The sequence below is a fragment of the Xyrauchen texanus genome, chromosome 35 (assembly GCF_025860055.1).
Source record: "Xyrauchen texanus isolate HMW12.3.18 chromosome 35, RBS_HiC_50CHRs, whole genome shotgun sequence".
NCBI lineage: Eukaryota > Metazoa > Chordata > Actinopteri > Cypriniformes > Catostomidae > Xyrauchen > Xyrauchen texanus.
In genome coordinates this window covers 26,205,454-26,222,538 of record NC_068310.1, presented here as the reverse complement: position 1 = coordinate 26,222,538, position 17,085 = coordinate 26,205,454, and the positions used below count along the sequence as shown (strand labels likewise).

Below are 17,085 nucleotides of genomic sequence, written 5' to 3'. Positions count from 1 at the left end.
CTCAGCAACTGCATTGTTATTAACCAACCATCCAATGAATGAACCAGCCAAACAATGAACCAACCAGCTATTTAGTTAGTACACCCTAGCAACTGTATAGCTAACTAACTAACCAACCAATCAATTAATTAACTAATTAACCAACCAACCAATTAGTTAATACACCCTAGCAACTAACTTACTAACTAACTAACTTCTAGAATAGTGTTAGTTCCTGTTTTGTTTGGAATGCAATTTATTGGACAAGTTTGTTTTCAGTCATTTCAATCAAATTTTGTCTATACATTAACTTACCATCTTTTCTCAGGTAATGAATAAGGAAACCCACGCTTCTTTGTCTCTCTTTGGACACCCAAGTCAGATTGACTGATGTCTCTCCAATCGATAGGCTAATGTTGGAGGGAGGACCTATACACACAGAGAGACGGATAGAGACAGAAAGTCAGATTTAGGGGCCCTTAAATCTGTGCCTTTGTTTCATTATAAGACACATCAGCTTCATATAAGCATGGGACAAAATCTGTCTAACTTATCTGGACTAATCAAAATCAATTGCTTTATCATGACTTGGGTCTGAAAACATATCATAACAAAATATATAATATTGATAATATATTTAAAACCAGTGTGCATCTAGATACAACTCTATTATGCCCAGATCAATAATGTAGTGATTATTAAGTGTTGGACCTCCATCCAGTGTAGTGGCTCCCTCTCTAATGATTGGCAGGCCTTCCCCAGCAGCAGTGCGCCCTCGTATGTAGAAGCGGTAACGACTGTGAGGGTCAAGCTTTGTTAAGGTGAAGTGAGATGCACTGTGGCCACTAATAATTTCTACCTGCATAGGACCGTCTTCATTGTCAACTGCAGAGAAAAATACTGTTAGTTGTTTTTCCTTATAATGTCTACAAATGATTTGAGGTATATTTCATGTAGCACAAACAGTACAGGAAGAGTTACAAGCCAAAGTTTAATACTTATGTTTAGGGGTTAGTTTAAATCCCTAACCCCAAGTATGAGCAATAGTAATAGTGATTCTTGCCTCCTGATAAGAATGAATCAGTGGACGTGTTGACATACCTTGTTGATACTGTAATGAGTATCCAATCAGGACTCCATTTGGCTGGGTGGGTGGAGTCCAGTGCAGTGTAATTTCGGTTTCTGAGGGGCTATCCAGCATCAGAGATGATGGAGGACCAGGTACTGAAACAATGGAAGACACTCTTTACTAACACTCTTTTAATTTACCTGCCCCTTTCTATGTTTTATTTTTTCCCACACTTTCTGTCTTACCTCCCTCCGGTGTGTGGAAAGTGAGGGGTTCAGACTGGGGTCCATCTCCTTTATTGTTGAAGACACTGACAGCAAGTGCATAATGGGAGTAGGGCTGTAGATCTCCTAGAACTTTCCTCTCCTCCGAACTGCCCGTGGTCACAACCGAGACATTGGATGGCTTCCCCTCCCTGACACGCTCCCGTCTGAGGTGTCTGCTTTCAGGTCCATAGTGCATCAGATAAATCTGTAGGCAATTGAAGAAATATTCAAATTCTCTGAAATTTTCAAAAATATCTTCAATAAATGATAGAAATTTGTTCAGTTTCATAATCAAACTTTATCTGAGGAAGGAGATTTGAGTGTCAAATACTACTGTCCAAATACCACTGTTGATATGCCATTTATATCCATTTCTATTAATTCATTTGGCAGAGGCTTTTATTCAAAGCGACTTTGGGGCCGTTCAAACAGAGTGCATTTTTGCATCCGTCTGTAAATGTTCTAGACAGTTTTACTCTAACATGCCACCTCGCCATTCGTTCAGCTTCTCACACATTTTGTTTAGATGCCATGTCAACTTGTATATTCGTTTCACTGCGTCTAGCTTTTTTTTAGCACAAGAACGAGTTTGGTCTGCATGGACCCTAACAATGCATTTAAGGTTAGAGTTGTACATGAGGCACAGCCTGTTACCTTGTAACCCTGTAGATGACCCCTCACTGTCTCTCTGTTCACAGCTGCCCACGTCACTTTAATGGCAGTGCTGTTGATCAGGGCTACTCCAACATCTAGTGGGGCTTCAAGAGGGTCTGTCAAAGAGAAAGACCACTAGTAATGTTTGTCTCATGTTTTACATAAAACTAGAATCAGTGACCATGTTTATAGCACATATTTTTGATTAAAGATAACATTCTGGTTAAGCCTTTAAAAAATGCACACAAAACCAGCCTGTTTGAGTGTTAGTAGAAAATAAAAAAACAATCTTAAAAGTATTCTCTCTCAAGTAAACATAGTCAATGTTTTCTTTTTTTGAAATTTAAAATATAGCCTTACAGGCAGGTGTCAGGAAAAGGTGTACGAATAAAACTCACAGTCCTCTCCAGAGTATCCAATGGTGGACTTGGGATCTGGACCATCTCCAATCTCATTGATAGCTTGAACTTTTAAGTCAAAGGCAGTGAAGTTGCCCACATCTGTGACGATGAAGGGTGGAGAGGTTGTGTAGTTGGTGTGCCAGGAAGGACCACTGCCCAAAACCTTTCTCCACATTACTTTATAGTGAAAATCAGGGCCATTGAAACTACGCCTGTCCATCTCCTGCAAGAACACAGATTCAGTCTTGAGCTAAAATGCATTTTTCATTGAGCTTTGCACCATAAAGTTACAAAAGTGGACAATGGAGCTGCCTGTGCATTTATGGGACTTGCTTACTATATGTGTGTGGTCTATTCTGGTCAATATATTACAAACATATTAAATGCTAAATAGTGCACTGTACCTTCCATGTGATGACAAGGGTGTCTGGGTCGATGGAATCACTGCGCACTCCTTCTGGGTTGCTGTCTGGAGCTGTAGACGACAAATCATTGTTTAGTGGGGAAACATTCTAGCAGGCAATATAATCCTGTCACTTCACATCAGCCATATACTCAGGCTAAACACAAACACATAAACAAAACTGTCATACAAGAATTCCAGGCATAAAACAAATGCATCACAATGTGTCTATACACTTGTTTGTCAGTTTTAGGCAATGTAAACATACACATTCACAATAGCAATAGGGTGAGATTTGCAAACTTCAATAATACTTACGAGCTGCTGGTGTGGAATAGGGCTCTGTGTGCATGCTTGGGTCACTCTTGCCGATGTCATTGATGCCGATGACCCGGAAACGGTAAGAAATGAAGGGCTTCAGGGGAAGGGTAGCTCTGCGATTTCTGCCCGACACACGGGCTAGTTCTTCCCATTCCTGTCTTTCAGATCCTGTCTCTTCAAACTCAATCAAATACTCTAGATACATAAACGCATACATACAAAAGTTTACCACATGCTGTTTTTTTTGCTCGTTTGACATTTAAAGAAGCAAACATCAATAATCAACTGCATTTTAAATCATAAACATGTATTAAATATTGACAAATTGGGACTTTCTACACTTACTGTACAAATCCATGTGTTTCTGTATACAGTAGATGATACATAAGCAGGTCAAAATGATATACCTAGCACAGGGCTGTTGTGATCATCTCCAGGTGTCCAGCTGAGAGCCACACTGCGTTCTTTAGGTTCGGTCATCAGGACTTGGGTTGGAGGATCTGGTCGGTCTGGTGAAAGTAGGAGAAAAAAAAATGGTAAGATGCCAGGTAAAAGAAAGTATATATGGTTTTAAATGTCATTCCTTAAATCTGCCCACAGCACAACAAATCTTAACCGTTTACCCCTTCTATAGGTCACAATTAACGTAAGGCATGTAGAGCACACCACAACATGCTTAATTTTTGGAAATGGCCAGCTTCAGAAATTCTCAAACAAACCAAAATCTGGCTGCTTTTATTTCAAGAACTCTTTTAGTCCTATATTCTCATTTCACAAGGTTGTTGCTAGTTGATAGGTCTCAATTTATTATTACAAAAGCAAAATAAACCATGCTAACAATAAACCAAGAATAACTTGCTTAACTGCACAAAACTTCAATTTTTACATCAAAATTGTTTTTCCAATAAGTTTTCCCCCCACTAATTTTGATGTCTACCTTTCTGAAAATTGCAAATCTTAAGAAATCTTCCCAATTGTATTTTGTCTTGTTCTATTGACAGATCTTTCCACAAAATGTATCAATTCAATTTGTATTTTCTAACAGCCATTTTTGCAGTGCATACAAATCCTGACTGGCAGATGGTTTAAATATGGCCATGTCATAGGTAACTGAAATTTGTTTCACAGATTATAAAATGTCCTACCAACTATAGTGATGGATCCACTTGCTTCAGCCATATCCAGCATTGTGATGACCTCACAGGTATATATCCCTTCATCCTCTTCCTCGACATCAGGTATTATGAGGGTGGATTCATCTAGCATGTATCTAAGACATTTATGGTAATACTTACTTTTCATGAGCTCATTTATACATAGCAGCCACGTTATGAGTAAAAGAAAGTTGTAAAAGCGTACCTGTCTGAATCAGAGGACTCTGAGAGCTTTTGTCTATTCTTCCTCCACTGGACTTGAGGGGCATCCTGTCTGGAGTCCACCTGGTACTCACAGGTGAGGGTGGCTGGTTTACCCCGCTGGATTCGCAGAGCCAATGGAGGTTTCACAATGACTGTTTTGTCTGAGAGACAATGGAATTGTGTGTTTGTAAAAACCCTATAGTTTACATTTTTTGAGTTACAGTATTCTTATAACTCAATTGCAATAGAACTGCCATTAAAAGCGGTATTGTTCTATTGGAAGGTTTATAATGATTCAAAATCACTACAGTGCTAGTAGCTGTATGAAACAGTTAGAGGATATCAGAGTAGCTACAATAAAAACAATAACCAAAGAATTGTTAGAATGGACAAAAATGATTCTAACTGCCTGAAATTAAATTAATTCTGAATCAATTATGCATATGAATGCGTATGAAACTTACTGAGTACATCAAGCTCAGCTGTGATGGTGATTTTGCTATTGCTGACAGTGCAAGTATACTGGCCACTGTCATTAAGAGAGGCATTACTGATTTGTAGAGAACCATCAGATAGTTGACTCATCCTAGGGTTGGCTATAAGAGCACCCCAGGACTCCCTGTGAAAAGTACAATCAAAATACAAAATGAAATAAAAACTAGTCAAAGTTTAAGAACTATTATAATCCTGAAACACAATATTCATGTAAGCTTGTTCATATGAGAGCAACATGCAATTTTTTAAGAATACCAATATTTAGAATGACGCTATCAATGACTACGGTGAGTGAATTTGCCCATGTGTCATTATGCACTCCCCAGAAAGCCCCCCACTAATACTCAGGACAGCTGGCTGGATCAGTTCTGGCATGTGCGGAAGGAACACCCCACAGGATCGAGTCTGTCTCACCATGTGACATTAGGCAGAGGAGAGCCAAAGGTCTCACAAGCCAACTCGATCGCCTGTCCTTCTGCCACTGAATACATGAGGCCATCCTCTGTCAGAATCTTAGGGGGTAGTTCTAGAGAAACAAGAAATCTACTATTATTTACTTTCCAACATTCAAAAAAAAAAGTAGATTTGATTATTTTCTTAAGAAAATCTGAGTGGTGTTTCCCATACAACATTCACTATGCTAGGGTGTTGTGGGTGGTTGCCAGGGCGAAATGTGGTTGCTAAATTGTTCTATGTGGTTGTTAGCATGCTGATACTTTGTTGCTAGGGAGATCTAAGTGGCTGCTAGGGCATTGCTAGGTTGCTGCTTACTGCCCCAAGTCATAAGAATCCACTGCAAAGTTTCTACAGGTGCGTTCAACTCACTTCCTTGCCCACAGTGACGTTAATCACTATATCATAAACACAAATTCGGGCACATAAAATGGTGTTCATTCCCTGAACATTTGGACATTTATGACTCAATTTACTGCAACAAGCTTATATCCATCAACAACATGGCTGTATAAATGACACTGATGTGCATTTTTTATAAAAAATTATATTAAAAAAACACTTTACATTTTTTAAATATTGTTTCCCTTTCATGCACATTATGGATAAAAGTTCATACAAACATCTCTTTTAAAGAGAAAATAAAGCTTTGATTTTATCATTTTATTCTTGTGCTCACCTTCTCATGACTTGAAAGATTTTAGAAAACATGGTGACGTTTCAGGTAAGGGAACATAGTGAGTAATAATGCTGCCTGGGATTTATGTGCAATCTGGGAATTTTTAGGGAGAAAATATTTCAGTACACTGGAATGATTTTGTGATTGAGATAGTCCTAGAAATGGCTGACTCCCTGGTCAGTCCCCTGACTACTGAACTAGGGAGCTGATTGAGACACACCCTGTGATGTAGTCTGTAAGTATGGCTTGGATCCCTGCTTCAGTATAATTCATGGGACATTTTCTACCTGTTTTATCATCTGCCAGACAAAAATCGTCAATGTAAAATCAGATCGCTTAGGAAACGAATAGCACAACTCTCCTCAACAAGCCACATGATTTGAGGTATCATTCAACTCATAGCACAAATGGTGCAGGACAAACCATACATACCATAGTTACATTTTTAGGGTCAGGGATTTTGTCTTAGAAAGCACCACCAAAAACAGCTGTTAACCAATTTGGCCAAAATTCTCTCACCTATAACATAGACGTAGGCATTGATGAGGACTGTTCCATGCTTATTAGCAGCTTTGCACTGATACACTGCTGTGTCGCTGATTTTTACATTCTTCAGAGTGAGTATGCCATGTTTTACACTGCGTCTGGGGTCTGGGTCAATATCTGCACAAACACACCACAGTAAGTCAATGCATGACAATACACTAATGTCTCTCAAATCACAAATGCACAGATAAAGACTGTTCAACATCGAAAAGAGACAGAAATAAACAAGCAAATTGTTCCAGAAACATGGAATGTGTTACCAGTAAGAAGATTGCCATTGATGCTCCAGGTGACCACAGCGCTGGGAATGCCGTCAGCCTTACATTCCAGTTTGACTGTATCTCCTGGTACATACAGCTGGCTCTTTGGTTCTTTAGTCCAGTATGGGGCAGCTAGACCAACACAAAACATACTCATGACAGGTCTCTTCAAACAGTTATACAAGCTTCTAAACTGAGCATGGTAGCCTATGTGTAGCCAATTATAAGCTTTTATTATACAATTCTCGGAAATACTTGATTCTGATTGGTCAATTGCATAATTCAGTTGTCAAATGTTTTGAATAATATCTGCTAAAGTGTACATTATAAGTGTTTATTACACGGCTCTCTGGAATACTGTATTTTGATTGGTCAATGGCGCCATCCAGTGGTCAGATATTGCTCTGTAACAACCGCACATCCATGGATTAAATCGTATCAGACCACTCATCCAGGTTCTGCGAGCCTTCTCTCCTGCTTCTTGGATCACTGTGCGATCTCTACAAGTAGGCTAATAATTTCAACTCAAATCAATGTTTCATCTGCATTTATTTATTTGTTTGGCAAGTAGTCTTGTAATAGGCTGAATAATGAAGAGTCAGATGGTCTTTTTCATAAAATTAACACCAACAGAACTCCGATGCAAACCAGGGGTTGATTTCAGCTGTTCAGCGATTTCTTTCTCAAATTGCAAAATTTCAATGCATTGATGAGGACTGTTCCATGCTTATTAGCAGCTTTGAACTGATACACTGCTGTGTTGCTGATTTCTACATGATACTACAAAATAAATGCCTTCAAGATGATATGCTGTTGGGGTATATTTAGCAGGTAGACTGAACTTAATCCCTTCCTTTTTTAGCCAACACGCAATTATACACCAATCATACACAGCTAAAAGCCCTCAGAGAGAAAACTTGGGCTGTTGCGAGTTATTCTAAAACTCAGTGGGTAGCTTTTGTCAGCAAAGTTAAATTTTTCTGAGCTATTCTGAGTCATCCTCCCACAGTTGCCCTCAAATTCACACCCCACATCCAAAACTTCAGAGGAACTGATCTGGCAATGGGAAGCCATACCTTCTACAGTGATGCTGTAGGTGTGAGTGGTCATGCCCTGAAGGTTGGTGGCAGAACATTGATACTCGCCACTGTCAGACTCAGAGATATTCTTGAAGCGTAGCACTCTGTCATAACTGTCTTTGAAAGTGCGAGACTCAGACAGGACTCCATCTATCCTGATCCAATTGATTTTGGGAGAGGGCCTGAGGAGATATCATGAAATGAAAACAAATTAAGTTATGAAATATCACATAGAAGTCAGATGACCAATTAGTTTATGTTTTCAACATTCAGCAAAATAAGCTTTTTTTTTATCATAATTGACAAGTTAAATTTAACAAATGCTTATAGGTCAGTAATTTTTTTTTATAAATTGATTGCTTTATTAATATTACTTTTTCCTTTCTACCATGAGAACACTTAAGTAAAACTCCTGGTAAAACTTTGCGCCCCCATAAAAACACACATAGTCAGAGCAAATGGGACTTACAGGCCCTGTACAATGCACTCCAGCTCCAGGTTTTGCCCACTGAGTACCAGGTAGGAACTGCGGGACCCAGAGGGTCTCATCATTTGCGGCCTTCTGTTACGCACAACCGAATTAGCTAGAAATACACACAAAAGAAGAAATTATTAATGAAAATATGGAGAGTGCAAGACTAACTGTGTACATAAACACAATAACGTTCAAATTACTGAAACACATGAAATTATTAAGAAGTGAATGCCTTGGAGTTGATTTTTAGGGGCATTAAACCTATTAAATGAATAGTTCACCCAAAATGGTAATTCTCTAATCATTGACTTACCCTGATGTCATACCAGATGTGGATGACTTTCATTCTTCTGCTAAACACAAACGGTTGAGAAAAAGGTAAATCCATGGCTTCAGAAGTGATATGATAGGTGTGGGAGAGAATCAGATTAATATTCAAGTCCTTTTTTCCATATAAGTTCTCCTCCTTGCCCAGAAGGTGGCGATATGAACGATGAAAGTGAATCACCAAAAAAACAAAACAAAGAACTTTTAGTAGAGAAGAGAGCTTAGGAGAGCTGGTGATTAAAAAAGGACTTAATCACTTATATCACTTCTGAAGATATGGATTTAACCACTGGAGTCTTGTGGATCACTTTTATGCTGCCTTTATGTGCTTTTGGGAGCTTCAAAGTTCTAGCCACCATTCACTTGTATTGTATGGACACAAATCTTTGTGTTCTGCAGAAGAAAGAAATTCAAACTACAGCTCAGGGACAGTTTATTATTTTATAATATATATATATATATATATATATATATATATATATATATATATATATATATATATATATATATATATATAGTGATTGGGGCATGGCCGAGCACTGGTTTGTGAATGGAGAGCGAGGACTGGAGGAATGGGAAGGACTCGTACCATGGATTGTTCAACCGGCTCCCACTTCCTCCTCCAAACCACCAGGTTTCGGCAACAATGTGGCAGAACTCTGCTTTCTTATGGAGGAGGAAGCGGGAGCCGGGTGAACAATCCATGTAAGACTTTTAAGGACACTTTTCAGTGTCTCTCTGGGCTTCTTGTCTCCCCTTTATCTCCCCAACGCCACTGAAACACAGAACAGCTTTTAGAGAAATTATACACACGTGCGAGTCCTTCCCAATTATTCCTCCTGGCCTCGCTCTCCATTCACAAACCAGTGCTCGACCACACCCCGATCACCACAATATACTCTCTCTATCTATATATACAGTATATATATGTATACTGTCCCTGAGCTTCGGACAGAGTGATCTCTGCTAGACCTTTAGCTTACAGCTTGACACATTCACATAAAGAAGACATGAACTGGTGTAGTCTAGTCCAGTGGTATTTAAGCTGGTATCTGAAAGATTGTTTGAATCCCTGTGGATCCTTGAGCTATCACCATTGTGCTCTTGAGCAAGACGTTTAACCCCAGGTTGCTCCTGGGGGACTGTCGCTGTGACTATGATGTGGCTACAAATGCCAGTGTACTGATTGTAACAGATAAACTGGAATCCTATCGCCCTTCCCTTCTGTTCCTGCCACAGCTTTTTGTGGCCACACAGTGACGCCAGAACCGTAGGGCCACCTTTTGAAGTTCGTTAGATGAGGTATTAACAATGTTAATTGTTTAAATGTTTAATAATAAAAATACAATAAAAAAATCTTTCATATTTTGAAGATAAAATCAATGGAATGCTTAGCAAATCTAGCAACATCAGCATGACCTAATTAATATACATGAGTTAAGATATTCCATCTCAGTAAGACCCAGTCAGTGGCCTGCCATTACTTCAAAACTTGTTTTGGCACACAAGGTACTGTAAGAGTGCTTGTAGGTCTAGGACAGTCAGCATTCACTGTCTTGCTGCTTACAGGGGACAACAGTCAGCTTGATGGGCTCTTTGAGCACGATGATACGGGCACTGAGGAACTGAGTGCTGCAGGTGTAGTCTTCACGGCTGTCTGCCGCAGTCACATGAGAGAAGTACAGGTTTCCATCTCGACCCTGAATTACACGCTCATTCTGCTGAATGTGCCTGAGTCCTGATAGAGAGAGAGAGCAGAGACAAGAAAGTATAAGTGTGTTTATTTTTATATCGCTGAGTAGCAAAATGCTAATAATCTTATTTATAATCATAGGGGAAAATCTGAAAATAGAGCAAAGTAGTGAGAGAACGACAGACTAACTCTTATCCATCCAATGTATGACTGGTGCCACAGTGCTATTAGGAGGGTTACAGGGAAGCACCACACTCTCTCCTTCCTCCACTTTTTTTGACACCTTCTTCTCCTTCTGTAAAGTGGGAGTGTCTGTGTGTATGAGAGAGAGAGAGAGAGAGAGAGACAGAGACAGACAGAGAGAAAGAGAGATGAGACTGGTGAGAGAGGCTCACTTTCTACTTCACTGCCCTAAATTCAAGGGCGTAGCCAGGAAATTACTTTTGGGAGGGCCTCAATAAAAATGGATGGGCCAAGTTTTTGGCCAATAAATTTTTCTTTTTTAAACAAACTGTCCTTAACAACAGAGAAGTGGCACATTCAAACAGATCTTCTTTTGCACTTTCAGAAATCAGAATTTATGAATTTTTTAAACTAATTTATAAATATATATTTGAAGTCAAAGAATAATCTCTAATATTCTGGGTGGACCTAGGTCTAATTTGGGTGGGCCCAGGTCAACCCCCACCCACCCTTGACTATGCCACTGCCTAAATGTCAAGATACAAGAGATAAATCCTTGGAAAATCTTTCAAACATCAGACCACATATTTTTAATTTAGCAGAAAAAGATCAAATGCAAGTGCTAAAATTTAAACTACACACAAATCACTGCTTTGACCAGCATATTTACTAGTATATCTGCAAAGCAGATATTCTTAGAACAGTTTCTTAATTTTTTGTTATGTTTATTTTATTTGATTAAATCTATTGCATTTTATTTTAATCTATATTTATATTTTTATGAACGTTATTAATTGTTATGAAGAGACTCTCAGATTAATAGCAATTTATGTAAACATTTTTGTGTAATTTCTATTGACACTTTGGCAATATTGTGAGTATAAAAATCATTCAAACTATTTTTTTTAAATAAAAAAAAAAGAAATAAAGAAGTACAGAGAGGCACAGAGGGAACAAATTGTAAGAAAGAGATAAGTGCAAGAGAAAGGTTTTAAGTTGCGGTAATAATTCTATGAGAAAAACTCAACTTAATTATGTTTATGAATTTAAATGCATAATATACTTGTGAGAAACAGAAGTTTGCTAATTAACTTGCAATTACTTCTTCAACAGTTCACACAACAGTTAACAAAAACACCAGAAAGCATTAAATAAAACTACATAGCTAGTCAAACAGTATTAAGAAGATGCTTTGAAATGATATAAAGGGTGTCAGTTCGTTCATAAAATGAAAGTGACCAGCCCCGGCCAGCTGCATGAGGAGTAATATGTAGGCTATTGTTAGCCCTTCTCATGCAGAGTACTCTCACTTCCTGCATGCATTATTCCCACGAGTGGTCATCCCTGCTGACACCCTTTCACGACAACTCACACTGGTTTCTGAGGTAACCGTTGTCAGGGAAACTGGCAGAGACGTTGGTATAGAGTGAGAGACACAGGTAGATTGCTAGATTGCGTGGCAAAACAGCAATTGTGTTGCTTTTGTATACAAAGTGCTACTCAGTGTCGTGTTTGACAGCTAATTGGGGAGCAATCTAGGATTTTTATTTGTTTGGAAATTTTGACCGTGTCGGTAAAATGCTAGTGTGACTGGCTCACAAAATAAGCTGCAATTTCCCTTTAAATGGCATTTTATGCATATAAAACAACAGGGGGCAGGGGTTTGATTGTGTGCTGTTATCTGCTGCGCACCAGCTTCTCTCTTAAGAAAAACTATCCACATGTGGTAGCGTCAGGGATATCAAACATGCAATCAAGTGCGTGTCGCTCCATAATGTCACTACAATGAATGTGACTTACTATCTGTGATGATGTGAGCCTCGTTAGACACAGCTGTGCCAAGCTCATTAGACGTGTAGCAGCTATAACGGCCCTGGTACTGGTGGATCGGTCCATCCTTGGCAGTCAATGAAAAAGTTCCAGAATCTCTTGACACTGAAAGGTCAGGGTCTTGAGATGGGTCAAACTCCACACCATCTTTTACCCATCGGAACCTAGTGATGATGCAGAGATGAAAAACAAAAATAGATATTTTTCACAGAATTCAAATAGTGATAACATAATAGAAGTGTAACATTCATAAATTAAAGGGATAGTTCACCCAAAAAATTGTATTCTCTCATTCTTGTTTACCCTCAAGTCGTACCAGAAGTGTATGACTTTCTTTCTTCAGCAGAACACAAACAAAGATTTTTAGAAGAATATCTCAGCTCTGTAGGTCCATACAATGCAAGTGAATGGTGATCAGACCTTTGCAGCTCCAAAAGTCACAAAGGAAACCAAAAAGTAATCCATTCGACTCCAGTGGTTAAATCCATGTCTTCAGAAGCATTATAATAGATGTGGGTGAGAAACAGATCAAAATTTAAGTCATTTATTTACTCTAAATCTCCACTTTCACTTTTACATCTAAAAGTCACATGTGGTGCCTGTTTACTTTCACATCTGAAAGTGGAGATTTAGAGTAAAAAAATGACTTAAATATTGATCTGTTTCCCACCCACACCTATTATATTGCTTCTGAAGATATGATTTTAAACACATATATAAAAATCTTTTTTGTTCTGCTGGAGAAAGTCATACATATTTGGGATGGCAGGAGGGTACGTAAATGATGAGAATTTTCATTTTTGGGTGAACTATCACTTTAAATTGATGCTGTGTGGATTTAATGCTTTTTCTCAACCAATCCTTTTAAGATTAACACGAAATTATGGGTAACACATTACCTAAAATCCTGCACATGAATAAAGCAGGGCCATAACGACCCTAGATGAGGGGGACATGTTCCCCCTAATATTTGGAGTAGTGGTTGATCAGTATGGGGTTTTCATGGGCATATTCTTAAACTTCTACATTTGGTACACCAAATATTGAATATTTGGCTAAATCCTTGATATAAAGCAATAAAACACACACATACAAACATACACACGTGCACACACACACAATATATAAATAAACATAAAAATGCATAAATAAATAATGCATTCACGATGCCTTACAGAACACCTTATAATCATTTATACGTTCACTTTAATAATTTTACCACAGTTATACAGGTTATCGCTGTTAAACAATACATTATAATACATTTTTATTCATTCCTATTCCTTGAAAGAGGATAATGTATTTGTGGCATGGGGGGCGTGGTCATGTGTCGGTCTGCGGGAGAGAGAGAGAGCGGTAAGGCTTGTCACCTGGTTTGTAATTACCTCTAACACCTGTGTCTTGTTATAGTGATACGGAGAGAGACATTTAAGGGACGCCCCCCCCATGCCACAGTATTAAAACACTTGATAAACTCAAAATTTCTTGTCATAATGCATCATACATCGTTTTGCATCATGCATCATGCAAGGTGTATTGTAAGGTGTCCAATATACTATAACTGTGGATAAAACTATGAAAAATACAATGCATTAAATGCATTAAATGCGTTTTTTTGGAAGGCGTTATGAATACCTTTATGAAAAATACTTTCATAATGCATAATGTATACAGACGCCACAAGTGAAATACTACCAAATTAGGTAAACATGATGCTATGGATACTGACGTGGGTGGAGGATTCCCAGTTGCTTCACAGGTGAGTGTGATGTCATCTGCTGAAAAGGTGGTGACAGACTGTGGTTGTGCAGTTATCACTGGGGGGCTTTTTACTGCAGAGAGAGTATACAGTCAGACATAAAACACACATTTACCCACTACTTTCCTAGTTGAGCTGTAAATTTAGCAAGGCAAATAGATCAAAGTCCTCTATTTCCAGAAACCAATATTATTTTCATTAATTATTCTAAGATGTTGATGAGGAAGGCACATTTATAACAGTAATGAACAGCCCTTCTGCTGACCTCATGTAATCACACACCATGCAATATTCACAACAATTTAATGATGTGCTGCACCAATGACTTCCTGCAGCACCGTTTCCTATTGAAACTCTACAGCGTTCTGGAGCCAGTGCCTCTGAATGTTTAAAACACACACTTGATTAGTTCCAATAGACATGTCTGAGAAATACCATTAAAACTCCCTGATGCAAATTGTGCAGAGGTAATACATGGAGATTACTGTAGGTGAGCACGTGTCAAATGTTTTTACAGGTGAGTAGCCTGTGAGAGGATGGAAGAAATTGATAGTGGAGGAGAGAAAAATAGATGCAGATAGCAAGAGCGTAAAGCCCTTGATGTAATATGTGGATGCATTCACAGAAGCTATAAACATGTTCTTATACTTGACGCATAAAACCAGAGATGTCAGGGAATGGTGCGATTAGAGCAATCCCTCACACCATGCAATTTATGCCCTAAGACTTTTATATGCATGCCTGGTATTTGTATTGGTAACATATTTACTATTAGCTTTGGAAGTGAGAGCCTGGTGAGAGCCTGGTGTTTTCAGAAATCCTTTATATAGCTATTTTTCTAGTTATAATTTTTATAGTTGATCTGTAAATATCAAGTTGATCAAGTAAAAAATAATCTAAAATCAGGGCTAGGGACAGAAGTGATACTAAAGTGACAAAACTGCCTCAGAACTCACCTTAAAGGGGTGCCACTGTTATGCATTCTTCCGATTTTTTTATATCCTTAAATCGGTTACGCAACTTTTAAAGGGGTCATGAGTCATGGCATGCCTATTTTGTTCCTTGAGGTTAACTTATAATATTTGTAAAGTGTATTGTATAAAATCAGTCATATAGTTGTAAAAGGTGATCATTTTGACCCTCTGTCAGAAACGCACAGTTTTGGTGCTGCTTCTCCTTTAAGACTTGACAGCAAATTCCCACTGTTCTGATCGGCTCTCTGCTCTTTACTGACCCGTTTCCTCATTGCCATCTTACTGCAACCACTACAGAAGTGATAAGGTAAGTAAGCGTTGATGTGTTGTTGTGGAGGTGGTCAGATGCAAATGTATACCACAGTGTGACAATTTTTGCAGTAAGGAGGACATTTTGAGTTCCAAAACTTACAGTATATGTTTATAGTACAATGACCTCTTAAGTCAAAAGGTCAAAATAATATACTTTATAGGTTTTAATATAAAAACGATTTAATAAAAAAAAAAAATAATAATAAAAAAAAAACACAGTCGATGTGGCATTATATATATAAGAATGAAACAGTAGGGAAACACAAAAAATTAAATATGTTAGAGGCCAGTCCTCTATAACTGTGCAAAACGTGGTCAAACTCCACATATGCAATGAACAAAACCGGGAGCTCTCTTGCACAATGTATGCTCTCACATTTCTTACAGGAGTGTGTCAGAAAGCAGGTGTCACAAAACTCCAATTCTTAAAGGGCCATGTCCAATTTATGACTAGAGTTAAATTACATGAAATTTCTCCACTTGGCTACACTTATTATTCTGTTCTTGGCCTATTGCATGAATGGTTTTCATGCCCCTGCAGACATTGATGCTTGTTCTGTATTTGCTATCTCAGTGGCGAATGTTGTTGTAAGTGTTGCTAACATAAAAGACAAAAAAAAAAAAACTACAATCAGTAGTACAATATGTAGAAAATACTCCCGACAACTGCAAAACCAAAAACAGCGATTACATCAAACATGCTATAATTCATTTTAAAATATCCGTGTTTTAATACACCCTGCAATTTTTCAAATTGTTTATCCACTTCTGAATCTAACAGATTTCTCAGGGCTTGGCTATTGCTGCACTTTTTTCAGTTATTGAAACAAGTTTGGGGATTTTTTGTGAAGTAGTGGAGTAAAGTTAGTGCATGCAAAACCACATATTGTGCACACAATTATACACACACAGGGCTTGAGATACTTACGGTCTCTAATTTTGTCTGTCCATTGAGCCAGCAGGGGGATCAATCACAAAGAAATCATGTTAGTTTACAGTAATATAAAGTACCAGCAACATGCACTTGTATGTTACACAATACACATGCACAACCATATGCACTCAATTAATACACTTACTTGCGAGGACCTCCCATAAGACAATTATTCTTAAATTAAGCAAACTATAATTACTATACCCTACACCTTACCCTTTCAGACACCTTTTGCAGTTCTAGATTTTAATTAACAAATCATTTTGCCCATTTATAATTTTTTCCTAAAAAGTACCATGTCTTTGTCTTTTAATATAGCAAGGAAACCGACTTACTGAAAAAACAAGTCGGTTTTACAATATCTGTGAGTAATTTATCCCTCACAAGTATAGCAAATAAATAAAGACACATAGATTGCATGGTTCCAGATAATGCATTGTACATTTTTATTTGTGAGATAAATCTTGATAAATCTTTGTATGATTACGCTAAATTGGATCCGGGTAAACAAAGAAAATGCATTATGCCACTTCCGACACCTGGAGTTTAGTTCAGCTGGCTGAGACTCAAAAGCACGCTAGAGATAACAAGATGCTGGCAAAGCAGAGCAAAAATAAACTCTTTCAAGCTGTTTT

The 17,085-nt window shown here is 38.1% G+C and overlaps 1 protein-coding gene across 1 annotated transcript in view; it reads right to left on the bottom strand.

The window, feature by feature from the left end:
• Window positions 1-17,085, bottom strand: part of LOC127628497 (neural cell adhesion molecule L1-like) — a 72,253-nt gene that overhangs the window by 8,830 nt on the left and 46,338 nt on the right. The window contains exons 3-24 of the mRNA XM_052105277.1: window positions 16,445-16,459; window positions 14,201-14,303; window positions 12,442-12,635; window positions 10,648-10,770; window positions 10,333-10,503; window positions 8,433-8,547; window positions 7,961-8,145; window positions 6,885-7,016; window positions 6,598-6,741; window positions 5,361-5,472; window positions 4,916-5,070; window positions 4,453-4,612; window positions 4,239-4,363; window positions 3,501-3,602; window positions 3,091-3,288; window positions 2,774-2,844; window positions 2,367-2,592; window positions 1,969-2,084; window positions 1,294-1,519; window positions 1,081-1,203; window positions 691-864; window positions 295-408 (exon numbers count right to left, since the gene is read on the bottom strand). Coding sequence (XP_051961237.1) covers window positions 295-408; window positions 691-864; window positions 1,081-1,203; window positions 1,294-1,519; window positions 1,969-2,084; window positions 2,367-2,592; window positions 2,774-2,844; window positions 3,091-3,288; window positions 3,501-3,602; window positions 4,239-4,363; window positions 4,453-4,612; window positions 4,916-5,070; window positions 5,361-5,472; window positions 6,598-6,741; window positions 6,885-7,016; window positions 7,961-8,145; window positions 8,433-8,547; window positions 10,333-10,503; window positions 10,648-10,770; window positions 12,442-12,635; window positions 14,201-14,303; window positions 16,445-16,459 — 3,084 coding nt within the window. The remainder of the gene's footprint in view (window positions 1-294; window positions 409-690; window positions 865-1,080; window positions 1,204-1,293; window positions 1,520-1,968; window positions 2,085-2,366; window positions 2,593-2,773; window positions 2,845-3,090; window positions 3,289-3,500; window positions 3,603-4,238; window positions 4,364-4,452; window positions 4,613-4,915; window positions 5,071-5,360; window positions 5,473-6,597; window positions 6,742-6,884; window positions 7,017-7,960; window positions 8,146-8,432; window positions 8,548-10,332; window positions 10,504-10,647; window positions 10,771-12,441; window positions 12,636-14,200; window positions 14,304-16,444; window positions 16,460-17,085) is intronic.